General features: G+C 39.9%; 1 protein-coding gene across 4 annotated transcripts in view; it reads left to right on the top strand.

The window, feature by feature from the left end:
* Nucleotides 1-17,697, top strand: part of Washc2c (WASH complex subunit 2C) — a 48,560-nt gene that overhangs the window by 21,971 nt on the left and 8,892 nt on the right. For all 4 annotated transcript variants that reach the window (XM_021657058.2, XM_021657059.2, XM_021657056.2 and 1 more), the window contains exons 15-22: nucleotides 635-762; nucleotides 2,655-2,741; nucleotides 5,213-5,314; nucleotides 6,887-7,015; nucleotides 9,315-9,487; nucleotides 11,746-11,848; nucleotides 13,211-13,363; nucleotides 14,827-15,009. In XM_021657058.2, the coding sequence (XP_021512733.1) occupies nucleotides 635-762; nucleotides 2,655-2,741; nucleotides 5,213-5,314; nucleotides 6,887-7,015; nucleotides 9,315-9,487; nucleotides 11,746-11,848; nucleotides 13,211-13,363; nucleotides 14,827-15,009 (1,058 nt within the window). The remainder of the gene's footprint in view (nucleotides 1-634; nucleotides 763-2,654; nucleotides 2,742-5,212; nucleotides 5,315-6,886; nucleotides 7,016-9,314; nucleotides 9,488-11,745; nucleotides 11,849-13,210; nucleotides 13,364-14,826; nucleotides 15,010-17,697) is intronic.

Below are 17,697 nucleotides of genomic sequence, written 5' to 3' on the forward strand. Positions count from 1 at the left end.
AAACTTTTAAGTAGCTGACATTAATACATGAAGTTGTGGGAGATTTAGAAGTGTGTATACCAAGCTCTTCTGCCTGTCCTGTCTGGGTGGGCAGGTGAAAATAAGGGAAATTCCAGCATTTGCTTTCATCTACTTCTGTATAGTTTGATTTTAATGAAAACAGAAGTGAACCTTCACCATCTCATTCCTAGAATTAATGACCTTTTGGCCCTTTAAAGTGATCTTTACTTTTTAATCCCATCTTGGATGCATTTAGCATAGGATGCTTCTGTGTGGAGAAGGAGAGAAGGACTCATTCAGATGGTTAGTGTCTGTCTTGCTTTATTTGAACTGCAGTTGCTCTCTGAGTACCAGGGTGATGACACTAGGGAGAGTAGCTCAGTGGCACTCGACTGACATGTTGCCCTCTCTGGTCAGTCCTCAGAACTGCAGGGAAAATGAAAGGGAACAATACTAAATGAAGAGTATGGTCCATTTACTTTTTATTTCTCTGTAAATGATCAAGATATAAGATGCCTTTCATATTTATCTTTGGGAGATAATTGCATGTGGGTGTGTGGATGTGTGTGTACATGTCAGTTTTGTGGTAGGATTTTGACCTTGGTGTAATTTTATGTCATGGTTTCTTTTTAAGACAAAATCAAGTCCACTGCCATTATTTTTGATGACGAGGAAGGAGATCTATTCAAAGAAAAAGCAGCAGGTTTGCCAGAAGCTTCCATGAGTCAGACAGATGCAAACAAAACACAGGCAGATAAGACGGTGAGTAGAAGGGGATGGTGGGATATTGGCCTTCAACTTACAGAACCAATTTATCTGGATCTCTGAGGGATGTAGAGTTCGTTCTCTTTCATGTTTACTGTCCCAGTTTGCCTTCTGGTGCTGTGAATAAACACTCATTGAAGCAACTTAGGGGAGGAAAAGGTTTATTTTACAGTTTGTAGTCCAGCCCTAAGGAAACTAAGAAAAGAACTTATGAGGAGGTTATGGAAGAATGCTGCTTACTGATTTGCTTTTGCTGGCTCACTCAACTACTTTCTCACACAGCCCAAGCCCACCTGCTTACAGGTGGCGCCGCTCACAGTAGGCTGAGCTCTCTTACATCAATTAGCAACCAAGAAAATGCCTGACCGATAGGCCCACAGGCCAATCTGACAGAAGCGGTTCTTCAGTTGAGGTTCCCTCTTCCCAAATGTGCCAAGTTGACACTTAAGAATAGCAGTCACATTTGTATTAAAAACTTTAAACATAAAATTGGAAAACACATGAAACTCCAAATAACTGCTAACCAGATTTGTGAGGATTTGCCAAATATATGTCTGAACCTTTGTGCAAACATTGTTTTCAGAACTATTTGTAAGTAATTTATAGTCATTATGATATTTTACCACCCTACGTGTTTTACTAAGCAGTCCTTGGAAAACTGTTTTATGACCAGTTGCTATTGTCACTGGCCAGAGATTGACAGTAACTCTGTAGAAGAACTAATGGTAATCTGCATTCGTGAGGCTACAGTTTGCCCTAAAATTTTTTTCATAAAATCATACCCAATATAATACTTACTTAAAATAATTTCATACATAGTCTGTATTCTGTTTTTCTGTGAGATATCTTATCCCACAGATGTCCTATATTGTTTTTTCTTTCTTTAGTGTGTGTGTGTGTGTGTGTGTGTACACATCTATATATTTGTGTGTACATAATATTTATTTATTTATAAAGGATTTATTAAGTGGCTTACAGGCTGTGGTCCAGCTAGTTCAACATTGGCTGTCTGCCAACAGGAGGTCTAAGAATCCCATAGTTGCTCAGTCTACAAGGCTGGATGTCTCAGCTGGTCTTCAGTATACACTGGAATCCTGAAGAAGTAGGTTAAAGGCTATTGAAAGAATGGACTTGCTGGTGAAGGCAAGAGCAAGCAGACAAAGAGAGCAGGCTTCCTCCTTCATGTCCTTTACATAGGCTGCCAGCACAGAGGGTGTGGCCCAGATTAGAGGTGGACCATCTTACTTCAAAAGGTCTGGATTAAAGTTGTATCTTTTTACTTTAAAAGATCCAGATTAAAAGTAGGTTTTTCCATTTCAATTGATTTAATTAGGAAAAAAGTTCCTCACAGGTGTGCCCTGTCACTTGGGTTTAGTTAATTCCAGATGTAGTCAAGTTGACAACCAGGAGTGACCATCACACATGCCTCATTGTATCACATTGTGTCAACTACCAAATGTCAGCAATCAAAATCATTTTGGTCCCTAGAACAGTTTGCCCTTCTTCTGTCTGTCCCTCTTGTGCCCCGTGTGACAGTACAAGCTCCTATATACATGAGATGTGGCCCGTGCTTTATCTTGCTTGTACCATCTCACTGTCTGGGGCCTCATCAAACCTGAGAAACTTATTTTCTAGTGAGACTGTTTCTTCTTTGTTGGCTAATTTACACCAGTTTTTAAATTCCTGTGATATTTCTGTATAAATCTTTGTGTAAGCTTTATACAAACGAAGGTCCCGGGCATGTTTAGTCCCCTGGTACTTGGCTTGTTGCCTTCTCACAGTAGATGCTGGGCACATTTTCTGAATGAGTGGTCCAACTTGTTTTCATGTCCCTTACTTCCTAATAGTATTTTTTCTTTTTCCTTCTTTTTTGGTGTGGCTCAAACTAGGTCACCTTACCTTCCAGCAAAGGTCTGAAGTTTGTGTCAGAAACAAAGACTCAGAAAGGTTTGTTTTCAGATGAAGAAGACTCTGAGGTATGGAATTCTTTTCATAGTTCTGGATGTTCATCTGTAGATATACATCAATAACTTACAAGCAGAGGTTTAAGACTTTATTAAATAGTTCAGTTCTTATTTTGAAAATAATCTCTTGGGCTGAGAATATAATTCAGTGATATAAAATACCTGGCTAGCATATGCGAGGCCCTACATTTTCTTGAAAGTCTATGATCTTCAGAAAACAATACATGTACAGTACCTTTACTTTTAGATTTGAATCCATTGCATTTCCTTTGACATGTTTACATCTCAGTTGTTGGTTCACATTTGTGAAGAGATGCTTATCTGAGAGAAGAAATCAGCCTGGTGCTTCCTTTAATGGCAGTGCGACTTATTAGTGTGTTCCCATTGTGATACATATTCATCACAGTGTGTGCCTCTCATTGCTGGTGACAGATGACAGGCTGTGGGCAGAAAGCCTCAAGCAGCTTGGGCTCCCATCCCAAGCTGAGGTGGGTCTCTAAGCTAGTAGCTGTAGGAAGCAGCGCTGATGTCTGTGACTCAGCTCCTGAGAGTATCAGATAGAGGCTGTGTTGTCTTTTTATCCTAGTCTTGGGAGTTGCCCTAGGTAGCTTTTCTATGTCTGTGACAAAACACTGACCAAAACTTGGGGAGGAGCAGGTTCATTTCATGTTACAGTTGTTTATTATTGAGGAAAGCCAAGACAGGAACTTGAGCAGGAACCTGGAGCAGAGACCAAGGAGGAATGCTGTTCACTAGCTTACTTTCCTGCTTATACTCATACAACTGTCTTACACAAGTCAGGACTACTTGCCCAGGGATGGTACTGCCCACAGTGGACTGTGTCCTCCTCTATCAATTAGCAATCAAGAAAATACCCTACTGTCCGTTTTGACGAAGGCAGGGATTCAACTGAAGACCTGTCTTCCTTGCTGTGTCAAATGACAGCCAAGAGTAGCCATCGCAGAAGTCAGTGTTGCTCCTTCTGCATTTGTTGATGGGACAGATGGATAGATTTCATTGTACCTGTGTGTGTGTGTGAGTGAGAGAGAGAGACAGACATACAGACAGACACAGAGACAGAGAGACAGTGACAGAGACAGAGAGTCACAGAAACAGAGACTATGGATTGAACCCAGGGCCTTGTGTATGCTAGGCAAGCATTCTGTCACTGAGCTATAGTTTTGGTTCCCCAACTTCAGTTCTTGATGGTAGAGTTTAATAACCTGGATTCTTGTTTTAAAACCACTCCTCAAGCCTTTGTCCCATGGGCAGCATCATAGAGTGAATGGTTTTTATTGAATAATTAGAACTGCTGGGCAAAGAGAAGTAACATAAAGCAGTCTAGACATAAAATATTGAACTGGAATGATTCTTTGTGCTTATCTGTGTCTCAAATGTGGGCAGGAAGGTTGTTTTACTAAAAATTTTTTGCATCTTTGAGTTAATAGAAGTAAGTGTGTGTTTGTATGTCTGTTGTCACCAAGGAACGTTCAAAATGACAATGTAGAAATCTGTTTTTTGTTCTTTGGTTGAACTATGTTGATATTCTTAAAATGGCCAGCCCATGTCGGTATGTAAAATGCAGGAGGGGCATGGGAGACTGGTGCCTCTTTGTAAATAAACCATGGGGACTAATGAAGCCAAGTGCAAATCAGTGTGCTAAGAATTCTCTCTAGGTCAGTGAACTCATTAGGTTTGTATCTGATGAGTGGTAGATGTTGGTTATATAATAAAAACACAGCATCCAAAGAGGTCGTGGAAAATGTTCTTGTCTTGTTTAATTATCTGGCTCTTGTATTGAGGTCCCTTTGCCCCGAGGACAGGTTGGCCTGGTTTATGTTTCTAGTTCATGCAGCTCTGTTTGCAGAGTATTCCTTGCAGTCTGAGCTGATCGTCCATTTATGACAGTCCATTTATAAATTTTGAGGACACCTTCAGAACTTGACAGATCTTTTACAGCATTTCATAGTAATAGTATAGTACAGTAATAGAACAGTAGGCACTTTCAGGCATATACTCTACCACTGAGTTATCTGCTAAGCGCAACTTTATAAAATGGGAGTTTAATTTGTATTTATTTAAAAGATGTAATATACTCTCTGAGGAAGAGAGATCGTAACAGTACTGCCATCATAGGCCTAACACTTTGCAAATGTAGCCTGTTTTGTGGTAGAATTTGTATGCTTCTTATTGATACTTGAGAGAAAGGAAGCCTTTTGTTTTTGTGTTATGACTGACTGGGAAATGTCATCCTGCCTTACACCCTTTGGGTGGGAATATGGTTGCCCTGCAGGCTACAAAGAGACTACCTGAAATATCTTGTGGCTTTCCTTTTCTCCTAGTACCACACACACTAAGGGCAGATGCTGAAGTCCCAGATATAGACACACAAAGCCATCATGCTCTAGTCTAGTATTTTGTGCTGACCAGATATTAAAGCTGATAGACCTAGCTAACCAGCAGCTTTGCTTTTGGTTCAACAGGATTTGTTTTCTTCTCAAAGTTCAAGTAAGTCAAAAAGTGCATCACTTCTGTCCAGCCAGCCCCCCACATCAGTCTCTCTTTTTGGTGATGAAGATGAAGAGGTAAATGTTGTTACTGCAGCACCAGATAATTAACCTAGAACAGTAGAAATTTGTTTTGATGGCTTTGTAGCCAGAGTGGCAGGCAGTAGAGAAGAGTGATGGAGAGGCTTCTGGGTCACTGGTGTCTGGTCACATTAGTGACCCCCAAGTCTTTTCAGGAATACAACTAGGAAGACATTAAAATCTTGACTCAATTATTGGGGAAAGCCAAATAGGCTTCATTTTTTATACTCTTTGGAGAGGGTGGATATTTTATACCCATGATCTATGAGAATATTTTGGATAACATGACAGTAGGAAAGAGCAGGCAGCATGTTTTAGGTTTACACTTCCTTCTCACTTGGGTATAGAGAGTGGGGGTGGTAAAGAAAAGAGGTAAGAGGATCCAGATTCAAACCTTTGTGTAGTATTGTGCTGTGGTTGATCTATGTAGTTGTGGTTCTATACTCAGCTTCATCAATGCAGATACATTAGCACCTCCATCTTTTATGGCTTAAAGGTCAGTAGGTTCATTGTAGCCACTGAAATAAATAATGTCATATCTTTGCACAGTGGTTGATACAGGGTTTAAGTGCATGGTTAATGAAAGCTGTTGTCACTAACATCCCACTGGACTCCAGTTTGTTACTCTTGTCGTCTTGTCTATCTTACCAGGCTTTACTTAAAGACCTCCGTTATTGGCTTTTGGCTCAGGACTGTCCACTGCTATAGTATATAGCATATAGTATATAGCATATAGTATTTTTGCATCATAAACCAAACTTTGGCCCTCTGAAAGTTTTGTTCAATCCTTAGGATTCCAGGGATTTTAGTTAGTAAACTGTTCCATACCTTTGTAGTCTTTATTATAATTTTTAAAAATAAGATTTATTTATTATTATTTATACAGCTGTCTGCCTGCATGTGGGCCTACACACCACATCTCATTATAGATGGTTGTGAGCCACAATGTGGTTACTGGGAATTGAACTCAGGACCTTTGTAAGAATGCTTTTAACCTGTGAGCCATCTCTCCAGCCCCTCTTTATTATAAATTAACTATAAATAAGACCTTCTTTTTCCGACTTTCTGTAAACACTTCGTCTTGCCATTAATCTAGTTTCTAATTCTTAGAAAGAAATGTATGATTGGTGGCTGCTGCCACGACTCCCATGCTCCCGGGTACACTGGGCAGGGGCACCTCCATCTTGACCTTCCTTCGGTGCTTTTGCTCTTTCAAGCTCTGGCTCAGGTTCTATGGTAACTCCTTAAAGTTGTCTCTGACCTATACACATACACTGCTTCCCACTCATAGCCCTGTGTGCACATGCACACATACACAATCATAATTAAAGCTTTTTTTAATCAAAAGAATTCCATGGCAACCTTGTTTTTCTTTTTGTGGATAGGGTTTGTAATTCACGAGATTGTGGACTGAGATGCGCAGGTATTTGATGATTGTTTTTCCACATATGTTACACTCTGTTCCTCGTAGGAGAATGACTCCCTTGACGTGAGAGGATGTCTCACTTGGGTTTCATGTATATGAGTTGGTGACCCCTCTTTATGCTTTACTACCATTTATCCTTTTAGGACAGTCTTTTTGGGAGTATAGCAGCTAAGAAGCAGACTTCATCTCTACAACCTCAGAATCAAGAGAAACCAAAACCTCCAGAGCAGCCCAAAAAGAAAGCATCTGCCTTGTTCAGCAGTGATGAGGAGGTAGGTTAAGGTTTGCCCACATGGGAGGTATTGATGGGAATGAAGGAAAAGTTAGTGCTGTCCTAAACACATTCGCTTACTGTTCTATACTCACCACAGTTTAGTCACAAAAAGATGGTGCCTACAAGATTGTACCTTTTAAATAAAAATATTTAATATGTTAAACATGAGTATTTCAAAATGGAGTAAATATGGCTTCCACCACAAGACTGAAACTCTGTAATAAAAGATAGCAAGGAAAAAGCATTCATATTTAAGATACATTTTAGGTGAAAAAGAACCTGTGGGTATGTTTTACTAGGTATGACAGAAAACAGAATTGAGGATAAGCATGATGGGATTGAATATGGTCTGCAGTAGTGAGCTGAAGGGTTTAGCAAGATCAACTCATTCAGGTTTTGCTCTGTGTCTTCAACAAGCCAGCATACGTAGTTTGTTAGAAAGCTTGAGTTTAATTCCCAGGTACTGTCTATATTCTTGGTACTTGAGAGGAGGAGGCAGGAAGATCTGAAGTTCAAGATTATCCCTAGCCACATAGTGATTTGAAGCCAGCCTGGGTTCCTTGGAATCCCTTCTCAAAAGAAATTTAAGCTGTTAAAAATAATCTACCAGCCAGTCATAATACCACATGCCTATAATTTCAGCCCTTAGGGAGGCAGAGGCAGGAGGATCTCTGTGAGTTTGAGGCCAGCCTTGTCTACAAACTGAGTCTAGGACAGCCAAGGCCACACAGAGAAACCCTGTGTTGAAAAACCAAAATAATGATAAAAAAAAAAAATCTGTGTAATTATGTTTGCTCTTTTATCTTAGGGATGTTAGAAGGGCACTAGGTTAGAGACAAATTGTAATTAAATAGTTTTTATAGAAAGCATCTTAAAATGGCTTAATTTATGTTTTCTTCTCAAATGTGTAAATTTATTATGGACTGTCCATTCTTTACTTGAGTGTGTGTGTGTGTGTGTGTGTGTGTGTGTGTGTGTATAGTATACATGTTTACAGCTTATGAGCACAGGTGTACAGATGAGCCTTTTCAGAAGCCAGGGAGCATGCCTGGTGGTCTGTTCTATCACTGTTGTTCTTTGACACAGTCTTTCACTGAAGCGGAGCTGGGCTAGTGGTTAGCAGACCCTGGTAATCCTCAAGTCTTCATCCCCTCCAGCTCCGCCCATGCATGGCAGTGCCTAATGTTTCTTATGTGGGTATAAGGATTTGAACTCAGGTCCTCAGACTTATTCAGCAATGCTATCATCCTCCCATACCACATACCCATTCTTTTTTTTAGCATTGTTTGTTATCATTTCTTTTCCCATCTTCGTGGTGTCAAGAAAAGAACAATCCTAGCCAGAGCTGGTGAACAAAAGAATAAAGGTGACCAGGGTTCCAGTATTCACTCCTTGGCTGTCTCTGGGATCACTTGGGACTTTAAGAGTATTAGTCATAGGTGTGGTTTTCTTACTGAAAATTTTTTTAAGCTTTGTAATCATTACTGAACATGGCTGGTTAAGGAGCAGTTCTTAACCATGAGTCGTCATTTATTAATTATAGTTTTTGTATATACACATAATGTATTTGAACATCATTCCCCGTTACAGTCTCTTGTCCCCTTCCCTGTCCTATCTGACCCCTTCTTTTGCATTAGGATTTTACTTAAAATAATCTCCTTCCAAAGTTGATGTAATCTTACTTTTTACACTTGTTTGTATATAACTAATTATTATAATTTTGTTTTTTAAAAATAGACAAGTTCTTTTGTCCTTACACAAGGTGGCACCATAGAGAACTTGGAACGCACTTGGAGGAAGCAGGAGTGAGAAAGTGTGTGTAGTCTAGAACCAGCTGCTCAAAGACGTGGCTTTTCTTTGAGTATGTTTCATTCTTAGTTTGATTGTAACTTAACAGATAATAAACTTATTTTACTTGTCATGTTCTATATTTTAATTACCCACTAGATAATACAGGTCTATATCACTAAGCTGTCTGTGCCAAAGCTCCTTGCATGTGTATATGTGTGTGTGAGAGAGAGACAGACAGCCAGACAGACAGAGACAGAGAAAGAGAGAGAACCTGAGCATGTATATGTATTGAGTGGAGGAGGTGAGGCTTGTTTATGTCTATACGTGGTTTGGCTAGGCCCCAATGCTGGGGACACTGGCATATATGGGCATACCTGTTTCTTTTAAATATGGGCTCCGGGGACTTGAAATCAGGTCCTCGTGGTTCTGTAGTAAGTGCCTTTTGCCACCTGACCATTTTGTCAGCACTGCCCTGTGGATTTTTAAAGTGTGTCTTGTGTTTTAAGGACCAATGGAATATTGCTGATTCACATACCAAGTTAGCACCTGACAATAAGTCCAAAGGAGAACTATGGGACTCGGGGACCACCCAAGGCCAAGAAGCGAAAGCTGTGAAAGAGACCAACCTGTTTGAAGAGGATGATGATGATGTGGATCTGTTTGCTATTGCCAAGGACAGGTGAGATCTTTACAGTTGCAGGGAAGGTCATGTGTGAGACAGTGTTTCTGATGCCTCATTGTCACACATATACCAGTGGGGCTGCCCTTGCTCCTCTATAGGAAGGCCTTGGGAAAGCTTGCTTGAGTTTTGTTTTTGTTTTAGTTTTTCTGGCATTTTCTTAAATTTGAAACAGGTTTTTTTTTTTTTTTTCCACTTAGGAGTTTAAGAATGATATTGTTATCTTTTATTTCCCCCTTCTTCTTTAGGGATACCCTTGAGAAGGTTACTTAAAGGTTTGTTACTTTAATGGAAATCCTGAATGTGGAAAAATACAATATTTGGAGTAGACTGCCAGCATGTATTGGCCATGCCTTCTGGTCTAGGTGGTATTCTCTCAGCTGAAGCTGGTGGCTTGTGACATGGACCATGCTATATGTGCCACCTGCATAGCTGTGTATTCAGAGTAACTCCATCTTTTTTCCCTCTGGTAAAAATGGTAAAGCTCAGCTGAATGGTGGTAGAGATGGTGGCAGTTCATCGAATGTGGAAATACTGTGCATTATTAGGTGGTGGGCTTCGTAAATGGATTAAAATTAAAAGTACCTCAGATTTCTCTAGTTCTTGGCTTTTAGGCTCCCAAGACTTGACACCTGATGTGTGTGTGTACTGGCTCTACAATTCCTATTGGAATAACTCTGGGCAAGTTTCCTATTCTCTGGGCCTCATCTCCCATAGGTCTGTTGAGATAATCATGTACTCATAATGTGAAATACTTCAGGCAGTGGCTGGCACATGGGCAGCATTGAGCATAGTGCAGTAAATACTTTATTCTCTTATTTTCAATGTTCCTTCCTGGGATAGTCTTGCTTTTCTGACCAGCTTCTGCCAAAGGTCAGTGTAAGCCCTCTCTTTTAAGTGTCTTCTGTCATCTAGACATGAGGAAGAGAGGAGGAACTCGGGGACTTAGAGCACAGGCATGATACCCCTCTGTAGCTCCACTGTAGTTGATCATCCTCTGTACATGTGTACCTTACCACACACATTGTCGTGAACCTGAGGACCTGAAACATAGCTCATCTGTAGGTCTGGGTGCCAGCCACACAGTTCCTGGCTTTCAGTAATGCTCTCTGCCCCAGATTCTTTATACCTTTAATTGATCTTGAAGGTGTCTAAAATGTTGTGTGTAGAAAGTATTTCACAGATTTGATCAGATCTCAAAAATGTCTTTGTACAGATGAGTATAAGGAAAGATCTGGTTCAATATAAAATGATGCAGTCACTTGGGAATATGGTTTTGGTGTTTCTTCAGAATGTTAGGCCTGAGGTATGATGTGATCCAATAATTGAACTCTTTGGTATAAAACTAAGACAGATAAAAACATGCTCAGATAAAACTTATGCAAGAATGTCTGTTGTAGTATTAATCTATCAGTACCCACAAAGCAACTTAAGTGTTCATCAGGTGATGAATAAACAAAATGTTGTGCATTCACACAGCAGTAATAAGGGATAAAGTACCAGTATATGATAGGACATGAATTAGCCTAGAAAATATATTACTTGAAGAAGTCAGTCACATATGACCACAGAGTATATGATTCTATGTCCAGAACTGATCAATCTAGAGAGTAAGTAGGTTGGTGACTGCCAGGGGTTGAGGGGAGAAGGGAATGGAGAGTTAATGGACATGAGTTCCTTTTTGAGGTGATGAAAATGTTAACTGTGGTGATAGTGTTCAGATCTCAAAATGCTAAAGATTCTTGAAATGTGTATTTTAAAGGGGATAATTTTATTATGTAAATTATATCCCAATTAAGCTACTCTGAATCAGAGAAGTAGAAAGTGGAAAAGATAGTTACATCACATAAGCTGACTCTGGTTCTGTGGTCCCAGCTGCCTTCCTGGACATGATGAAAATAGGCATAGCTGCTCTTAGTTCATTCTCTGCTAGAGGCGGCAATAACTGAGCATCTGTGCTTATAGCTGCCAGGAGTGCAGTGTACCATTCAGACCTAGAGCAGCTGTGTCATGTGGAAAGTAACGGGCAAGGCTTTATGAGCGGGTCTCTGGCTCTCTGCATTAGAGTGATAGGCAGAGGCTGCTGCCTGTAAAATCAGATCCTCTCTATCTAAAGCTCTTTCAAGTCACCAGCTTTAAGCTGTACAAAGTCAAAAAAATGGTGTGAGTAGTTACTGTGTATGTGGCCAAAAAAACAACAGTACTTTTGCTTTTAAATTACAGTTTTCCTGAATTTGGTCTTCTGTTTGTTCATTTAGCCAAAAGAAGACTCAGAGAACATCACTTCTCTTTGAAGATGACGATGATAGTGGAAGCTCTCTGTTTGGTTTTCCTTCTGAGTCTGTTCCTCCTGCAACAATGGTATCTATTTTCTTAGACTCAGAAAATACCTGTAAGATTGTGCTATGTGAGTAGAGATGCTGCTACCTTGTCAGATCTGAAAACCCATCCTTGGATTTGCAGTGACAACAACTTAGCATAAAGGAGGAAAGTCTCATTTTGACTAATGGTTTCAGAGGGTCAGTCGTTAGCCCCTGGTTCTGGACCTTCATCAAGACAGAACATCGTAGTAATAGAGGCTACTCAATTCATGGTGGACAGGAAGCAGCTAGAGGGACAAGATATAAGAAGGCAAGACATAGTTCCCAAGGACGTATCCTCAGTGATGTTCCTCCAGTAATGCCCTATGTCCTAAAGTTGCTAGAACCTCCCCAAACAGCACTGCTAGCTGGTACCAAGCTCTGCATACCTGAGCCTTTGGGGACACTTTATCTTTAAATTCTAACAGTCTGATTTGGTCTACTTCTTTTCTTTAATCACTTAAGTATTGCCTGTTGTCTTCTGTATTCTTTGTGAACTTCTGTCTTCTTTGATTTCAAGTTGAATCATTTTTGCATTTTAAGGATCTTTTCCTGATGATAACTAAAAATCTTCTTACCCCAATTTTCTTTTGCAACATTTTCAATTATAGTTAGTCTTGCCCTTTCATCCTACATAAGCCTTCTAACATGGTTAGGCATTGCTTCCTCATGGCTCCAGGTTGGTCACATAACCTCAGTTTCCTACTCTCTAAACTCCCTGCCTTCTAAAGAAGAAATTGATGAGCTGAGATGAATGTCTTGAAAACTGGAGCAACTACTTTGTGTGAAATACTGTGCCTGGTCATGTAGTGTATGGTGCATTTAGATAAATGAATAAGTAGATAAGGAGTAAGGTAAAGAAAGGACCAGGTAAAATGTTTATTCACAGAAGCAACTGATGCTCAAGAGAGCAGAACCTTGGTGACATTTGCATCTGGGACTTGCTGTAAAAATGAAGATAGTGAGGAATCCAGGGTGTGGGCATGTGAGAGCTGGCATTACATTAAAGAATGTCAGGGGAAGAGGAGCTACCGACAAAGAGAAGGCCACAGTGGGTTGACTCATTGCTGTCCCTTAGTGCAAAGAGCACACATTTGGGGTAGCAACTACTGAGTGTGAGAGGAGAGAGACTAGTTATTGTTCTGGTGGCAGTAACAATCTGTGAAGTGCTATGATCACAAGTCTGAAGGAATCCTGTATGTTATGTCTTCCATACTGAAGCCATTGTTACTGTCCTATCAGCTCTTCCTCCACTATATTGGCTCATTCCTGAAAGGTCTGGTTTAAGCTGGCTTTATACATCACCATGATGTTCATCCATGTTTTTAGCCATTGTGGATACCATCATTTCTTCTCTTGGTAGAAAAAGGATAACGTCCCTAAGATGCCCTCGTTGTTTAGTGATGAGGAGGAAGAGGAGGTACCACCTGCTGTGAAACCTGTGAATATGAAGGTTGATAATGCCAAAGTGTCCCCAGAAGTGAGGATTGCTGATGTGACCAAAGTGGTGGAGAAGGTAAGCTGCATCTTTGGTTTTCCAGTACATTTGTAACACACACTTTTCTTCATTTTCCAACACAGAGATTTTTTTTTTTTTTTTTGCATAAATAAATGGAAAACACTGAGTATGGTAAGAAAATAGCCTATTCTCATGCTCTTTGGTGAATCCTTATCTAGATTCATTTTATAGCTGAACTCCTGTACTCAGTGAAATGGAAATCCCCTGTTTTACTTCAGTTTCATGTTGGATCATAGTCCATTTTGCCTCTCTGCAGAGCACTCTTTCTCCTCTCATTTTTCATGTTGACTTGCTCTGTATATTTTCTCTATTTCCTTCTCGCTGACATTCCTGTTTTAGTTCTGTAGTCCTCACTTCTGAGTTCAGAGTCACTTTCATGAAGTTAGGTTGCAGTTCTGTCACTTCTGGTTGATGGTGACTAAGAGCAAAATGAAATGGTTTTCCTCTAAACATTAACTCTTTGTTCTGACCATTTGTTGTCTCTTTTGGAGGCTTTCAGCTAATGCTGCTGCCTGAGACGGGGCATTCATGTCAGCAGTTGCTTGTTGTCTGTGGAGTGCAACTTGTTTTCCTAGCCGTTTGTGCTCTGTAGGTCCAGCTGTTCTGGTTTAGTTCCTCCCAGGGCCTTGTGTGAAGAACATTTCATTTGCTTTTCCCACTGAGGCTCCTTACAGCTACAGTGAGACTCAGTATAGCTGAGTCACCCTCTTCTCTGTGGCTGCATGTGGACCTGAATTTCTCTGTCCCAGCCCACCCTACCCTTGAGCAAACTGCCCTGTTCCTTAGTCAGGTGCATACTCCTTGCTTGCTTCCTTTCTTATTCATAAGCACTTAGCATAGTGTCTTTCACATAGTAGGTACTACTTTTATTACTGTTTGTCTAATGAAACAGGCTTTTCCACTTTGAAGGTTGGGATGCACTCTACAGTTAATGGTATGCTTATTTGGAAATCATTTTTCTTCCTTAGTGTACATTAAGTAGTAATTGTTTTGACCAATGGTATCTTGCCTGACTTGTGATACTATTGAATGGATTAATGTCAGATTTTTAGAGTTATGTTATAAATTGTATGTGCATAAAAAATGTAAGGGTACAGTTTTGAGTATATGAGTTTGCTGGTTAAATTTCTCTCTTGTACTTACATATTAAAAATAGGAATTTGGTGATCCATTTCTAATGATTGACATTGTAATTTAGAAATCCTTTCTAGTAGGAATTCTTTGTAGGAAGAAGAGGAGCCTCTGGCTTAGCATGATCGGAAAAATTATCTTTAACTGCGATTGCCTGTGCAAGCCTTTTGATGACCATAGTGTTTTGTCACATGGTAGTCTATGTGGTAAACTGTGTTGCATTGAGTCATGTTAACATGGCAATTACTGAATTTGATGATGAGTATGTGAGGGCCGATGATAGGATTTTAATTTCTAGTTATTAATTTTTCCCTTATTTCTGTTTGTAGGAAGGACTTTTGACGGAAAATGACCAGGAAGCAGTTGGGCCTTCTGATTTATTTTCTTCTTCATCTCCATTGGACAAAGGATCTAAGGGCAGAACCAAAACTGTCCTTAGTTTGTTTGATGAGGACGAGGATAAAGTGGAAGATCAGAACACCACCTGTGTACCACAGGATGAACTGGAAAAGGTGAGCAAAGAGCAGGAAGTGTGCAAGTTCCTAGATGAGATGCAGGGATTCCCTTTCGTGCAGGGGTGTGGATGCCGGCCTGATGTGTGGAGGAAATCTTAGCTTTCAGTGTCAGTGTAAGTGATTCTGAATAAATCAGTGGCTTGAACAGTAAGTTTCTCATGTTAGACAGGGGATTAGAATCTTACTTCTTTTGAGATTATAGACCTTGTTGCTCCTGAGAAACTTGGCTATTTATGAGAGACACAGCGTTTTTTCTAGTTACAATCTCAGGGTTCACAATGGGATCAAATTGTGCAGCATTTGGGGTTTTGTTAGATGGTTTATGGCTCTTGTGGGGAACATTTTTTACCCCATGTGTATAACTCTACTTACTATGTATATGTAGGCATATACATGTATACGTGTATATAAACACAAATAGTAACTGTATAAAATACTGTATTTCCCTGTGGCTTTTTCAAACATCCTTATTATTATTTACTCTTCTTCCTCATTCCTCACTCTCCCTCTATATTTTCCTCACTACTTTTGTGAATTTATCTTACGCTAGCCAGAATGGCTAAGATTAAGAAGAAAACTGCCAACAAATGCTACAGCATATATGGGGAAATTGAACTCTCCTCATTGTTGGTGGAATTGCAAATTGGTGCAGCTATTCTGGAAATGGGTGTGGAGAATTTCCGAAGAATTGAAAGTAGATCTATCCTACAATTAAGCTACACCACACCTTGGCAAATGCCCTAGGACTCGACTTCCTACACCACAGATACTTATTTAGCCATGGTCATTGCTGCTGTAATTACAATAGCCAAAAAATGGAAACATTGTAAATGTCTTTCAACTCATGCCTGAATAATGAAAATGTGGTATATACACACAATGGAATACCATTCAGTTGGAACAAAAAATAAAATCATAAAATTTGAATGAAGTGGATGGAATTGGACATAACATATTGAGTGAGATCACCCAGCCTAGAAAGACAAACATATTCCAATAAATTTTGCTGATGAAAATAGAAGCCTTGTTCTGTGAGGCTGCTATTTTTTTAACCCAGACTATACAGATACATCTTTTTACAGTTTTATTTTGTGTGTATAGTTGTTTTGCCTGCATGTATGTGTGCATCACATGTGTGTTTGTTGCCCACAGAAGCCAGAAGAGGGCATTAAATCATCTGGAGGTATAGATGGTTGTGAGCCACCATGTAGGTTCTAGGAATCAAACCTGTGTCCTCTGGAAAAGAACTAATGCTTTTAACCACTGAGCCATCTCTCTAGCCCGAAGACCAGGTATATCTTAAAACTGCAGACTAGTATTTTCTGAAAGTAGGTGATAAAATGCCTAAACAGTCCCAGTAAACCTAATTTAGGAAAATAAGAGGTTCCCAGCATAAGTGGGATTTCTGCTAATGTAAGGATAGTTGACTATTTGAAAATCAGGCAGTGTCATATATTGTATTAAAAAAGTACAGGATAGAAAGCACATTGTCATCTTAATAAATATAGAAAGGGTATTTGAAAAAGTCCAAGACATTTTATAATTAAAAAAACAAACAAAATCACTCATCACAAGTTGGTCAGAGCATCTGTGCAACCCACAGTTGACATGCTTAAGGCAGAAGACAGAAAGCTTTCCTCTTAAGATCATGAGTGAGACAAAGATGCTCCCTCTTGCCATTCTAGCTAGCCTTATACTGGAGGTTCTAGGTAGGATATCCAGATTTGAAGTTGGGTCTGTCGGATAAGAAGGAAATTCTAAACTACAGAATATCTAAACAGCATTGCAGGTTATAAAATCAACATATTAATATAATATAGTTTTATATGGTCTTTTCTGAAAATAAAATTGAGAAATACCACTTACAGCATCAACAAGTTAAAATCCTTAGGAATGAATACTTATTGAAAGCATTGCAAGACTTAGACATGCAAAACTATAGTCTAGGGGCCAGTAAGAGGGCTTACTGAGAGCAGCTGCTTGTAGCACAAGCCCCAGGACCTGTGTTCCAGCCTCCCTTCTGTCTTGCCAAACTGTGGCTCAGGGTTCAGTGAGAGACCTTGTCTTGAAGAAGGTGGGGAGCGACTGAAGAAGACACCTGATCTCAGTGTGGTTTCTACCCACACACGTGCTTGTATGAACGCTGTTCATCTGAAGAGAGAAAGTCGATTGATGTTTGCTTGGGCTGAGAAAAGAGGGAGAACAGTAAGGGTACATGATCTTTGATTGGCTTTTTTTTTTTTTTTTTTGAGGGTTGCATGAGATACAAGTGTAATTTTTAAACTGTGGTAGTTTCACAATTGAATATATTGGGAGAAAAAACCCAGTGGCTTTTAACAAAGTAAGAAAAAACAAACAAACAAAAAACCTAGGATGTAAGCCCTTCAGATTCCAGTGTTCTTTTCTGTATATGGCTGTGTGTACAAGAGGAAATCTGTGCTTGTGTGTAGAGGCCAGAGGTTGGCATTGTGGTTTTCCTTTATTGCTCTTGCTTTCCACATTATTTTTTGAGTCCGTGTCTCTTACTGAACATGGAGCTCACTGATTGTTCTAAGTTGATGGGCAGCAAGTTCATCCTTGTCTCTCACCTCTCTATCCCACCCCCAGTGCTGGCGCTGTCGAGGTGCACTGCCACGTCCAGGTTTGTTACATGGGTGCAGTGAGTGAACACTTTACCCACTGAGC

The sequence above is a fragment of the Meriones unguiculatus genome, chromosome 5 (assembly GCF_030254825.1).
Source record: "Meriones unguiculatus strain TT.TT164.6M chromosome 5, Bangor_MerUng_6.1, whole genome shotgun sequence".
NCBI classification, from domain to species: Eukaryota; Metazoa; Chordata; class Mammalia; order Rodentia; family Muridae; genus Meriones; species Meriones unguiculatus.